The 13613-nt window shown below is 39.4% G+C and overlaps 1 protein-coding gene across 3 annotated transcripts in view; it reads left to right on the forward strand.

Annotated features, from left to right (window-relative positions):
• ANO3 (anoctamin 3) overlaps positions 1–13613 on the forward strand; it is a 236171-nt gene that overhangs the window by 192025 nt on the left and 30533 nt on the right. For all 3 annotated transcript variants that reach the window (XM_084775285.1, XM_084775286.1, XM_084775287.1), the window contains 3 exons: positions 10602–10684; positions 11614–11754; positions 12474–12638. In XM_084775285.1, the coding sequence (XP_084631411.1) occupies positions 10602–10684; positions 11614–11754; positions 12474–12638 (389 nt within the window). The remainder of the gene's footprint in view (positions 1–10601; positions 10685–11613; positions 11755–12473; positions 12639–13613) is intronic.

The following is a 13613-nucleotide window of genomic DNA, read 5'->3' on the forward strand; positions in this document are numbered from 1 at the left end:
CCAGGTCCTTCTATCCTGACCTCACCTCTCTCTAGGCTCTGTCCAGTTTGGCTGAGTCTCTGTTTTGATACGTTGCTGGGTTTCATCCTCTCAGAGGACAGCTGTGCTAGGCTCCTGTTTGCAATCATAGTGTCAAGGGTTGGCTCTCTCCCATGCTGTGGGTGTCAGGTTGGGCCAGGTGTAGGTTTGCCACTCCCTCATTCTCCACTCTCTCTCCATCCCAACATTTCCTGTAGGAAGGACAAACATTGGTTCAAAGGTTTTTAATGGGTGGTTTGGTATTCCCCTCCCTTCACTGGAAGCCCTACCTGGCTACAGGAGGTGATAACTTTAGGCTCCATATCCCTGCCACTAAGAATCTCAGCCAGGGTCATCCTATAGATTCCTGGATGCCTCCTCTGTCCCAGAGATGCTAACCCACTGATTTCAATTTTTTCTCTTGGTTCGTCTTCCCCTCCCTTTCTCCCTTCCACGCCCCTTCCCAACACCTGGTCTCTCAATAGGAGAGGATGCATTTAGTCCTCCTGTGACTTGAGGGGCAAGGGTGAGTTGGTACCCCTTTCTCCAAACTTTGGACTTCCCCGTCTAACTTTCTTGAACTTTAGACATACACCCAATCTCTGCTCTATTTTTATTGCTACACATCTTTGGGTAGAAGTTTTTGTGGGTTTGGTGTTCCCCTCCCTCCATTAGGTGAATATCACTGTGCCCAGCCACAGTTCTCAGGTTTTCAAGTAGCATGATGTTGATTTGATTAAGTATAACTGCTTATTTCTCCACGAATTTGACATAGAGGGTGTGGTGGGGTGAGGTGGGGGGTGACAGTTAATGATCTCAGAAACTTGTGAACATTTCCAGAACGTAGAAAGACTGACTAGCATCTTCTCTCTTGCTTAACTTTATAGAAGGAAAAAGGATGAGAGTGTGTGAGAGAGGCATGTGAATGCAAAGTGAGAGAGAGCGAGCTTGAAAAACCAACCAGCAAGTCTAGACTTGTTCCAGGTAGGAGGTCAGCAGCACTGAAATCAGGCCTTCAAGGCTTACCCTTCAAACACATTTCTTTTCATGCACAGAGATTTTAGAGCAGAAGCCATGTCTGGGCCACTATTGCATTCCTATAAGTTAGCTTAAAAAAAAAAAAAAGACAAGAATGTACCTGAGGCTGGGAATTTAAATTGTTCCACATTCATGGCCCCTTTATTCTAAGCATAGAACCTGCTCTACAAGTTCTTGAATCTTCCCTGTGTGTGGTGGTGGTGCAATACTGCATGGGGGGAAAACACACTATGCTTGAGGATGTTACCGAAAATAAATCCTTGGAAAATGATGGCCTTGGGTGAGATCCAAACTGGCTCTCTGCAACCTGGCAGTGTGCTGCTCTGAGTCACCCCCTTTCAGATACACTTTCTTTTTAGAAGGCTCCGTCATCTACTTTGATGAACAAAATACCTAGAAGTACATTTTGTTCTCCAGGTGCAAACATAGTTAGCATTATTTGCACTTGGACTTCGACCTTTTTCTCTACCCTTTCTAAAACCCCTGTCTTTTTAAAAATGTAATGAGTGGTTTATAGAATGTTTTAAATAATGATGTTTTTCCAAATAAGATAGAACTTGATACCTGATACCATGAAGCAGGCAAGGAAAGAGGGTGTCTCTGGTCAATGACTGATTTTATGCCCCCATCCCAGTAAAATTCCATGGTGCATAATGTGAAAGCCTGGAGTAATGGAAACAGCACACGGCAACAAGTACAGTCAAATCCCTGGATGCTATCCAATAACTAAAATCAATTGAACAAACCTTTATAGACGATTTAGTGTAAAAGACAGTAAATGTCTTCACAAGGTCAGGGGCTGAAGAGACAGCTTACTGGAGAGAGTGTGTGCTGCACACAGTTTAGGACCTGATTCAGATCGAGGCAATTATATAAAAAGCTGAGCTTGGTCACACATGTACCTGCAAACTTAGTGCTATGTGTTGATGTGGGGGATGGGGTGGGGTGGCTACAGAGACAGGAGGATTGCTGCATTTGCTGCCTGACAGCCTAGGTCCAAATTCACAGACACATTTTCTGAAAGAAATAATGCAGACGTCAGAGAGTGACCCAATAAATATCCTCTGCATGTGCACATACAGGGGAGACACACACACACATACACACACACACACACACACACACACACACACACACACACACACACACACACGTGCAAAGGGATATGACCTGAGGAAAAAAAATCAAATGAAAGGAGAATGGAAAAAACTCTGCTAAATATTGTGGATGCTTTTGCAGGTTCATTGACCTTACAAATAAGGCAAGGGATGTGACAACCAGTATGGGCCTGACCTTCTATTCTGTGATTTCTGTGGAAATAAATGACTTGAAGCAAACCAATCAGCACCTAACCTCCTTTACGAGACCCTCTGATTCTGTTCCCTGCCCGTTCACTTTAACATGAGAAATCATTAGCAGCTGGGCCTGGGCCCTTATTTAGGATGAACATGAACAGTCAGTGTTACTCTGCAGATAAAGAATGCGATCACAGCACATTCCTTTATGCAGATTTGTATTCTGCAGACATGCATGCACTTTGTGACCTACTTCCCACAGGCAATTACTATTAATTTATAATACATGTTCTTTGAGCGTTTCATATTATAACAATACTGTATCTTATACATCTGCACATACAAATATTTATGTGGCATTCCACTTCCAAACTGCCCATGTCTGTCCCTGCATTTTGTTTTTTTTTTTTTAATTAGCCCTGGCTTTCATTTCATATACCTTTATCTTGAGATATTTTTATTCTAATAACAAGTGTGTTGCCTCTGTACACCAGGCTCCCTCCTGTGCGTTTCCTGTGATTTGATTTCTTCTATTCCTTCTGTTTCCTTACATCTCCAGGACATTTATCTCACAATAGCATCACAGTTGTTACAACTTGCTCTCAAATTTCCACTGTCAATTATCAGCATCTCAATTCTCAGTGCTACCCAGTCATGTGAAGGGGCACTTTGCATGGTAAAGAGGCAGTAATCTGAGAACTAGGATGATTTCCACAGGTCACTTCAGCTGTAAGAACCCCAAATTTCTAATCTGGTTAATAGGCATGACGTCTGGGACATCCAGACTTTTGTTTATAATTCTGAGATTGATCATTAGAGATGGTAAGGGATGTATCACGTGATTTCTAAATGCTTCATGTTTAGTTGCTAACTGATACAAAAGGATAGCCATTACTTCTGTCAATTTGATTTGTAGCTGAGGGGCTAATGCTTATCATGTCAAGAAACGTGACATTGATTTAAGTTCCATATCTTTATCAGTTCAACTCCTTTTCCTAGGAGATGGTGATCAAGTTTATTGGAAAATTATAGGAGCTCTAAAAAAAATAATTCCAATTTGTAGCCAGATATAGTAGTGCATGCTGTTAATCTGAGCATTAGGCAGACAGAAGCAAAGTAATCTCTGTGAGTTTGAGGCCAGCCTAGTCTACATCAGGAGTTCCAGAAAGCCAGAGCTACATAAGGAAACAGTCTCAAAAACCAACGATAAAAAGGTAATGTTTCACAGTTGTTCACAGATATATTTAAGATATTGGCTTAAGACTGGACTCTCTCTCTCTCTCTCTCTCTCTCTCTCTCTCTCTCTCTCTCTCTCTCTCTTTCTCTCTGTCTCTCTCTCTGTCTCTCTCTGTCTCTCTCTCTGTCTCTCTCTGTCTCTCTCTCTCTCTCTCTCTCTCTCTCTCTCTCTCTCTCTCTCTCTGCAGGCCTCTGCATGTGCTCATACAGGAGAGAGAGAGAGAGAGAGAGAGAGAGAGAGAGAGAGAGAGAGAGAGAGAGAGACAGAGAGAGACAGAGACAGAGAGAGAGCGCTGCAAGAGGTTAAGCACAATAAAACTGTCAGATTCCAATTTTTCTGTCTCTTAGCAGGTCTCAGTGGCCAATAGCTTCTTAGCTAAGGTTGGATGCCTGTCATGTCCTTCTAGGTTCAGGTCTTGGAACACTAGCTCGAGCCAGCAAAAGAATGAAGAAACGACACACATGAAAATACACATACCATGAATCTGGGATCAAGTGGTATTCTCTAACCACTAGTAGAAGGACATCCAAGATGCTATGTTTATTATGCATAGCACAAATGGAAAGGTAGCTATTCTCTGTAGATGAGCATCTCAGGCTGTACATAGCCAAGAAGAGGAATCTGTAAATGTTAGTCTTTCACACACTGATCAATAATTTATAAAAACTAATACTCACATTCCTGAGGAAAGCTTTGCCATCTCTCTTGAGCCTACTTGATATAAGTAATGCCTTTGCCAATTAACAATGGGCCACTTGGTCTCAGAGTCATCAACTGGCTTTGCTCATGTCAAAATACACAGTCACTCAGGACCTCAGTCACTCCGGGCTTGCTCCATTCCCTATAGGTACCAATCTCTTCTCTTCATGCTGAACTTTTGTCTTGGCCTGAACCTACTGAGGTTTTGTGCATCCCATCTCAACTGCAACAAATTCATATGTGCACTACTATATTGATATAATGATAAGGTATTGGGAATTGGTTTGATACTATAATCATTTAGCAGAGTAATAGTAGTAAAATTTCCTGTATTGCCTGTAACCCATCTAGCCACAGGTTTTTGGACAAATAATGGTATCGGGTATTGGTTTAATCTTATGAAGTGAACTCAAAGTCCTATTGGAAAGTAGTTTGCACTCCCATAATATCCATGCCACTATCCTACCACTTGGCATCTCTTTCTAGGCCCTTCCTTATTGTAGTACTCAATACCAGTATCAACTGGGTGATATCAATGATTACTTTTCTCCTTCACTAATGTGCACAGTACTTTCCAACACTGTGAAAGTTAGCCAGTAGGAATAAAGCTTCCAGATAAATAAATATCAGGTTGAGTTTTCCCAGTTATAGGACTCAAATATTGTGTCAACAGGGGTAGGCTTTTAGCATCAGGTTCTGGAGTTCAAGGAGCAGCATCTTTAATATCCTGTAATGTTTGCATCTCTAGGACCATCCTGATCGGCAGCTCAGACCTGGGACAATAGAGTGTTGTACAGCTTTACTGTAGGTTACTGGAATTTGGATGTGTTTATGTCGACTTTGTCACTTTCCAGTTAGTGGTGAGCCACGTTTCCTCCTGCATTTGTACTCTCCCATTTGCATTTTTCTCTAACAAAGACCTTGAGATGACTGAGAGGTGAACTTCAGTCCATCCATGATGTTTTTTTCACTCCCAGTTTATAAGACAGTTGTACCAGAGAACGTTTCAGTTTTTTTTCTTATAATCCCTGTGCCTATAATTTGGGCTGGTAGCTGAGTTAAAAAGTGACTATGTAGGGGTTTAAGGTTTACCGCCTGTATTGTCCTTGGCTGGTGCCTTAGTTTGAGTGGGACCCCTGGGCCCAAATCTGCCTATCATAATGTTCTACTTGTAGACTTCTAGGACCCTCTGGATCCTTCTACTTTGCCATTCTCCCATGCTTCTCTCATCTAGAGTCCCACTACAATGTCCTCCCCTCTGTCTCAGTTTCCTGGTAAGTGAAGGCTTTCGTGGGACATGCCCCTTGCCAATGGACAGAACACTCTCCACAGTACAGTGGAGAGTGGGATATTACTTTCTCACATACTCTGGTGCCTCACCTTTGACCATGTCCCCTGGAGGGGGAGACCTGGTGGCACTCAGAGGAAGGACAGCAGGTTACCAAGAAGAGACTTGATACCCTATGAGCATATACAGGGGGAGGAAATCCCCCTCAGGAACAGTCATAGAGGAGGGGAATAAGGGGAAAATGGGAGGGAGGGAAGAATGGGAGTATACAAGGGATGGGATAACAATTGAGATGTAACAAGAATAAATTAATAAAGGAGGGAAAAAAAGTGACTATGTCATGTGATACGGCTATGCTTGCCAAAGTCTTTACTACTAACCCTAGAAGTGAAAATTACTGTGACATCATGCAAACCTAGAGACGAACACATTGCTGTCTGGAGGATATAGCCAAGAGACATATTTGATCCTCTTTATTTTTTTATTTTGACATTTTAAAGTTATATTTTTTACTTTATTACTTTTGGGGGGCTCAGAAATCTTCAATCTTTTCCCTATATTAGAAGGGCACTATAATTCACTACTAGGTCATCAAGTATCTACCCCTCCTACTGCCTCCAATATTCCTGTGCCCAAATAGATGTTCCTCCCGTGAATGTGTAAAATCATTCTCAGCACGAAAAGCATGAGGCTGCTTTTAAGCTTTGTTGTGTTTGAAAATTGGTCTGCACCAGGCAAGTGTATTTTCACAAACCAAAGTGGAAGGTCTTAGGGGTTTAATATTCATATTTCTTCCCACAAATTCCAAATAAGACAGCTGATAACTTTCTCCCTACCCTTCTTCCTTCCTTCCTTCCTTCCTTCCTTCCACCTTCCTTCCTTCCTTCTTTCCCTCTTTATATTATGAAGAACTTTAGCTAGCAATACTGTCACTAGCTTCCCTTTAAAAACAAATGTTTTTTGTTTGTTTGTTTGTTTGTTTGTTTGCTTTTTAAGTTCATTTGTCTTTAACTAAAAACTAATATGCATAATTGAGGGTATGTGTCACTGCAGTGTCATACAAGGAAGCCAGGCACACAAAAAGATAAGAATAAAAACCTGGTACCTATTGACTTCATCAACCTGGATCAGACTTTGGAGAGTCTAATGAAAGGCGTTTTATACCCAGTGTGTTTAAGCACAGTATAATTTGGGCAAAAAGGCTGCTGGTGTAACACAATGCCTGTTGCACAAGGAAGCATAATTGCATTGCAACAACTCAGAATTTCTTTCAAGAAGAGGGGCTCTAGAGTTACACTGCAGTAGTAGCCTAAGGGCCTAAGGGTCTGGCCTATTCTGCCATACAGACACCATAGAGGTCATTTAGGCTGTTAGCTATCTCCAGTCCTAGTTGAGGAAGCTTGTGGGAGACTCTGCCTCTAAGGGTCATTTAAGTTAATACACACTTTTGTTGTCAGTCCTGGTTGTAAGAAGTAGATATGGCCTGGCCCAACAGATAACACAGCTCACCAGGCTATTAATAACTTCCAATTCTCAGCTTTCTGGATGGAAGATCAGGTTTTTCATCTTTCCCATTGGAACGACAGTCCTTTGTGTTTACCATACCTGGTTTCTCTGGACATCTGTGGGCACAAGGACCACCATGCTATGCTTCCAACACACAGTGTTGTTAAATGATTTTCAAATAAATGACAATGGTTCCTGGTATTCTTTTTGTGAAGGCATACTGTCTTAAATACAATTTGTCATTTTATCAATTTTTATGGTGCTTAGGTATGTTTCTCTTTTGTGGTACAAAAGTTTAATACTGGGGGGCTGGTTAATTTAGCAAAATTAAGCTTATTTAGTCATTATGCTGATTATTCCAATACCTTTAATCATTATCAAGTTGTTTTTAGTAAAACATTAAAATTAAAAATGAACATTTTTGAGAAGATGTGGCATAATTCATATCCTGTGTGGCCTGACCCCTGATCGACTTCACTCTTCCGTCCCTAGTATCTGCTTATTGACCAGCCTCCCTCTGGTCCAGGAAAGCCATCTTTCTGGGTACAGTTCTGATTAGGCTCCACTCCTTCACATTGCTGATGAAGATTAGCTTTGTCTGTGTTTGTTAATTCATGTCTCTAACATCAGCACTCCAGAAACTGAGGCAGGATACTTGATACTCAGTGTTTTGAGGTTAAGACTGAGCAACATAGCAAGCTCTAGGATAACTTGCCATGTATAATGAGAAATTGCCTGCAAATAAGTAAAATAATCATGAGCTTCTGGTTGATATTTTAGGTTGATAGACAAGTGTTCAAAAACATTGCTTGTTTTTTAGACAGATTCTCATTATGAAATCCTGGCTAACCTAGAATTCACTGTGCAGAAAAGGCTGGCCTAGAATTCACAGAGCTATGTCTGTCTCTGCTTCTTAGTATTGAGATTAATGGTGTGTTCCATCATTCCCAGTCCTGAAACAACCTTATAAAGTATAATTTATATACGTAAAAAACCATGAACTAAGTCTGACCATTTTGAAATGCACATGAACTTGTATAAGCACCACTTTCATGAAAGAATATTCTATATCCATTACTTTGGGTGATATCATTATAGTTATAATTTTTAAAGTTATACTTTTCATTAATAAGTTAGGTAGGTATTTGTAAGTAATAAACTTCATCCTTGCTTGATGTCTGGCTCACTAAAGTATTCTAGAAGTCTTCTTTCTAATTATTTATTTTAAAGTGAGAATATAGACTCACTTGAGAGCTCAAATAAGCCATGCATGAAAAGAATACGTCTTAGTGAGAATGAAGTTTTAACACCCAACTCAATTTGGCACAGAGTTCAATGAAAATGCCATCTTGTAGAGATTTAGTATCTGTTCCTGAAGGTCATTCATTGCCTTGAAGCTGAAAACACTCAAGAGCCTTCTCATTTTATTACATTTAGATGCCTCCTGTTCAGGTAACTGATATTAAGGGAAGTTAAGAGGCAATTTCACTCAGTTCAACTACAAGCCTTGACTGAGACTTTTGTTAATTAGTATGTGATTGGACATTCTGTGTCATTGTCCGATTAAAAAAATGTAAGGTGTTCTTGACTAAAAATCATGACATATTACCATTGCTTCATCAAAATTGTACTTCATTCTCTCTCTCTCTCTCTCTCTCTCTCTCTCTCTCTCTCTCTCTCTCTCTCTCTCTCTCTCTTTCTCTCTCTCTCTCTCTCTCCTTATTTATTTCCAATCCACTTCCCTCATGTCTTAGACTCCTCTGTTGGTAACAGTGTTGTTTGTAGTCGGCTAATATAAAGGCCAACTCAATACTGGGAAAATCTCACTTGTATTTTAATCAAAGAAGACTGGTGATGTTACCTCTTTTAGCCGTTTCTAAGCCTTTAGGACTTTGCAGGAAATCTGTGTATAGTATCTATGGCAGGTCAGGAAATGGCATAGATAATATGCCAAATATGCCAGCCATGCTCAGTGATTAGCACCAGGCCTGGCTCTTCTACCATTGTGTTTTATGATCGCAAATGGAGACATGTAGCAGCTTTGTTTTCAAATCCAAGGGATTGATCATAATTGTCCTTATCTTCTTGAAATTTTTAAGAAAGAATCAATTATTCCCTAAGCTCAATTACTAATACATGAAAAGAATTTTTACAAATCTTAAAATGGGATTAAATTTTTCCGTAAAGTAACTGAATAGTGTATTTAATTACTAATATATATTCACATTTTAATTATAAAAATAGGTCACGGAAGTCAATAAAAAATGAAGTCAATGGAAAGACCCCACTTTGCTTCAACCAGATTTTTTCTTATAAAAATTGTATTTTGCTGATTATACTGTAATTTCCTTCATTATAACCCTTACAGGAGACACATTATACTTATAAAGACCAGTGTCTTCTTCTGTTAGACATGATGATCTTTGAGTTTACAGTGCCTTAAACAAAATACAAGACTAGCAAATAAATGGATACTTGCACAAATAGTACAGTCAACATTAAAGAATGTGCTGTTGAGCTTAGCTAGAGACACAAAATCTTCAAAGGTATAAAGCAGAGCCATAGTCTTTCTCCTATTTTTATGCAAATATGACACAGAAAAATTGGGGCATTTCTTTACTTTTCCCTTGAGTTTCTTTAAGTTTCTACATAGCCAAGTATACATCAGAGAATATTCTCTACTTTCTCTTTTTTCATATTTCTGTTAAGATAGCCTTGTACTTTATCTCTTTGTTTCGCCTCAGTTTTCTCATCTTGGATGAGTAACATAAGGTTTTTGTTGTCATTGGTAGATGAGAATTTGATAATTATGAATAATAATGAAAAATACAATAGCTTTTATTTCTCTAACATTGACCTGTTTTCCTAGCATCGTTTTTGATTTACCATGCTGACAAAAACATCACAAATTTCAATGTTAAAAACTACCTCCCTTACTTAACCTGAACTCTCTGTGTACTCAGGTAATCAATTTTATTCCTTCTCAAGTCCCTGATGGGGTTGAAGATCAGACAGTTTAGTTTTATAATTAACCTTAGTTGTTTAAGGGTTAATATGCTTTTAGGTCTAGATAGAAGTTTTAAGTTGATAATGACAATATATGATAGATATTGATTTACATTCAGAATTTTAGATGCACAAAGATAGAAAAGATGTTTTCTTTAAGGCTGCCGATACAAATAGCCAGAACACTAAGAATGTAACATTTATATAATTCATGATTGCTTTCTGGTTCTTCTTGTTATAAGTAGTTTATTGTATATATGTGTACTAATATAAATCTATATGTAAACAATAAAAAAATTTAAAAGTTGCCTCCCTTTAGACATGCATACAGACAGTATTTTATAAAGACAAGAAAGAAGGATGCTAGAAATACAAAATCCAATATTTATTGAATAACAAGTTATAATTATTTTAAGCAATTTAATTATATGATAAAATATACTAGCCAGAAGAAAACAATGTATTTATTATTATTACTATTATTATCATCATCATCATTATTATTATTTTATAGCCACAGTCTTTCTCGAGTTTTGGAAAAGGAGAAGAAATATACTGACTTACACTTGGGACCTGATTGAATGGGAAGAAGAAGAGGTGAGACATTAGGAAAGCAGAAATGAAGGCGTGTTGGCAGTCGCATAAAGCTCAGGCCTACTCACTGCACTAATATCAGACTAGAAATAGACTTTCACTTTTACATCATACTGATAGGATTCCTTACTTCACGAAGGTAATAGGGGCAAAGGTGAAATGTGTAGTGTTAAGATCATTTCTATAACAGTTTCTTATAGTGGATCCTGTGAAAAAGGACTAATTAAAATACATCCAGGGTCTTAGTTGAACTGTAAGTGGCATTGTCTTTCAAAAATGTGCATCTTGGTAGAGGTTTAAAGTTTACTGCCTGTATTGTCCTTGGCTGGTGCCTTGGTTTGAGCGGGACCCCTGGGCCCAAATCTGCCTATCATAATGTTCTACTTGGAGGCTTCTAGGACCCTCTGGATCCTTCTACTTTGCTATTCTCCCATGCTTCTCTCATCTAGAGTCCCATTAGGACAATACAGGCGGTAAACTTTAAACCCCTACCCAGATCTAGCCAATGGTCAGAACAGTCTCCACACTTGAATGGAGAGTGGGATATGACTTTCTCACATACTCTGGTACCTCACCTTTGACCATGTCCCCTGGAGGGGGAGACCTGGTAGCACTCAGAGGAAGGACAGCAGGTTACCAAGAAGAGACTTGATACCCTATGAGCATATACAGGGGGAGGTAATCCCCCTCAGGAACAGTCATAGGGGAGGGGAATAAGGGGAAAATGGAGGGAGGGAAGAATGGGAGGAGACAAGGGATGGGATAACCATTGAGATGTAACAAGAATAAATTAATAAAAAAAAAAAGAAAAAAATGTGCATCTTTGTGCTAACAGCATAAAACCAGGGTGAGTTAAAGAGTTTGAATAAATTCTCAGAAGAGCTTTTAAATTTGTGGATTTGCTATTTAGGTAACCTTATTTTCACCTGTAGGAAACACTGCGCCCCCAGTTTGAAGCAAAATATTACAGGATGGAGGTGATAAACCCCATCACGGGGAAACCGGAGCCTCATCAGCCTTCCTCTGACAAAGTCATGAGACTTCTTGTGTCTGTCTCGGGAATCTTCTTCATGGTAAAATGCAGTCTTCACTTCGAGAATGTTGTGGAATGCTGGGTTTAGAAGGATGTTCTAGCATACCAACTCATTTTGTTGTTTTCAATATCATTTTAATATATATTGTATAATTATATACTATATACTAATATATAATACACAGAAACTATATAGCCAGTCTGCGACATTTTCTTAAAGTATCTCATCATCTCTTTGAATAAAACATTTGTTTGAAGAAACAACTAAGGTAAAGTAGATATTCTGAGAGTTGGCCTCTGTCAGAAAGAGGAACTTTAGGCAGAATTTCCACTTTAGTATGGTAACGGTTTTTCATACTAAAACAACTCAAATATTTCTTGTTTTTCTTTTGATTTTGGTTTTTATTGCTTGATTTATTTATTTCATTCTATATAATTCTTGGGTGCTGGGGATTGAATTAAGGGCTTGCTAGGCATGTAATGTATCACATAAAATGTGTGATGATGTTTTGAAGTATTCTTGCAAGCAGCACTTAAATTCTAGCTAACTAGAAGCTGATTACCTCATAGCATTCCTATGCTTAAGCTTAAATCTTACATTGTTTTCTGACTGTGGTTTAACTCTCTTCTTTGAAGGAGAAAATATCCTCTCCCAGAAAGATAAATGAACGTCTTCAGTTCATGAAGTATTCCTGTGCTTTGCTTTTCATTTGTTAGTAGCACAAAAGACAGTGTACCTTCTGCTCCCCAACTCTGCAGATCTCCCTGGTCATCACCGCAGTGTTCGCAGTGGTTGTCTACCGCCTTGTTGTCATGGAACAGTTTGCATCATTCAAGTGGAATTTCATCAAACAGCACTGGCAGTTTGCTACATCTGCTGCTGCTGTCTGCATCAATTTCATAATCATCATGCTGCTGAATCTGGTAAGTGTTGATGGCACTATTTTAATAGGCACATAAGGACTATATTTCCCTAATATTAAAGTGTGTGTGTTGCTTCTGTTCCAAACAACTCATTTTAACAAGATGTACTTCACAAGACAGTTATGCAGTTTTGCTAGGCTCCTGTCTGTGAAGTTAGCAGAATATCCTTAGTAGCAAGTATCAGGCTTGGCTCCATGCTCCATGGGATGGGTCTTAGGTTAAGCCAGGCATTTTTCTGCCATTCCTCCAATCTCTCCTCCATTTTCATTCCAGCATTTTCTGTAGGCAGGACAACCTTTAGGTTGAAGGTTATATGGGTGGATTGGCATCCTCCTCCCTCCACTGGAAGGCCCATGTGCCTACAGGAGGTGACAACTTCAGGCTCCATATCCTCCACCACTAGAAATCTTATCCAGGGTCACCCCATAGACTCCTAGGGGCCTCCCTTTCCCACAGATGTTCCCCCACTGATTTCCTCTCTTGTGATAGAGAATGTGTTTAGTCCTGCTGTGACTTGAGGAGCCAGGGCAGGTTGCTACCCCTTAAGGCCCGCCATTTCCCTGAGAAGAAGGGCCACAAGAAATGGGGAGAGGACTGAGGGAAAGATTGGGAGAAGAGGAGGCAGGAATCTGGGGTCAGACTGTAAGTGATTACATAAAAAAATTTTAAAAAGAAAAACAAGAAATATTTCATCCAGGTTGGTTTGTGCATTGGACTGATTATTTATTTATTCTTGGTTTTTTGTTTTGTTTTGTTTTTGAGACAGTGTTTCATATGTTTCCCTATGACTGTCCTGGAGCTCACTATGCTAAACTCACAAAGCTAAACTCAAACTCACAGGGCTCCACTTGCTTCTGCCTCCTGAATGCTGGGATTAAATGAATGTGGCACCATGCCAGGCTTGAAATTTAAAATAACAATAATAATAATGCCAAAAGTACTGTCTTCCATGCTCGGTGCCTTTATAGTGCTGGT

The sequence above is a fragment of the Acomys minous genome, assembly GCF_964271855.1.
Source record: "Acomys minous genome assembly, chromosome: 3".
NCBI lineage: Eukaryota > Metazoa > Chordata > Mammalia > Rodentia > Muridae > Acomys > Acomys minous.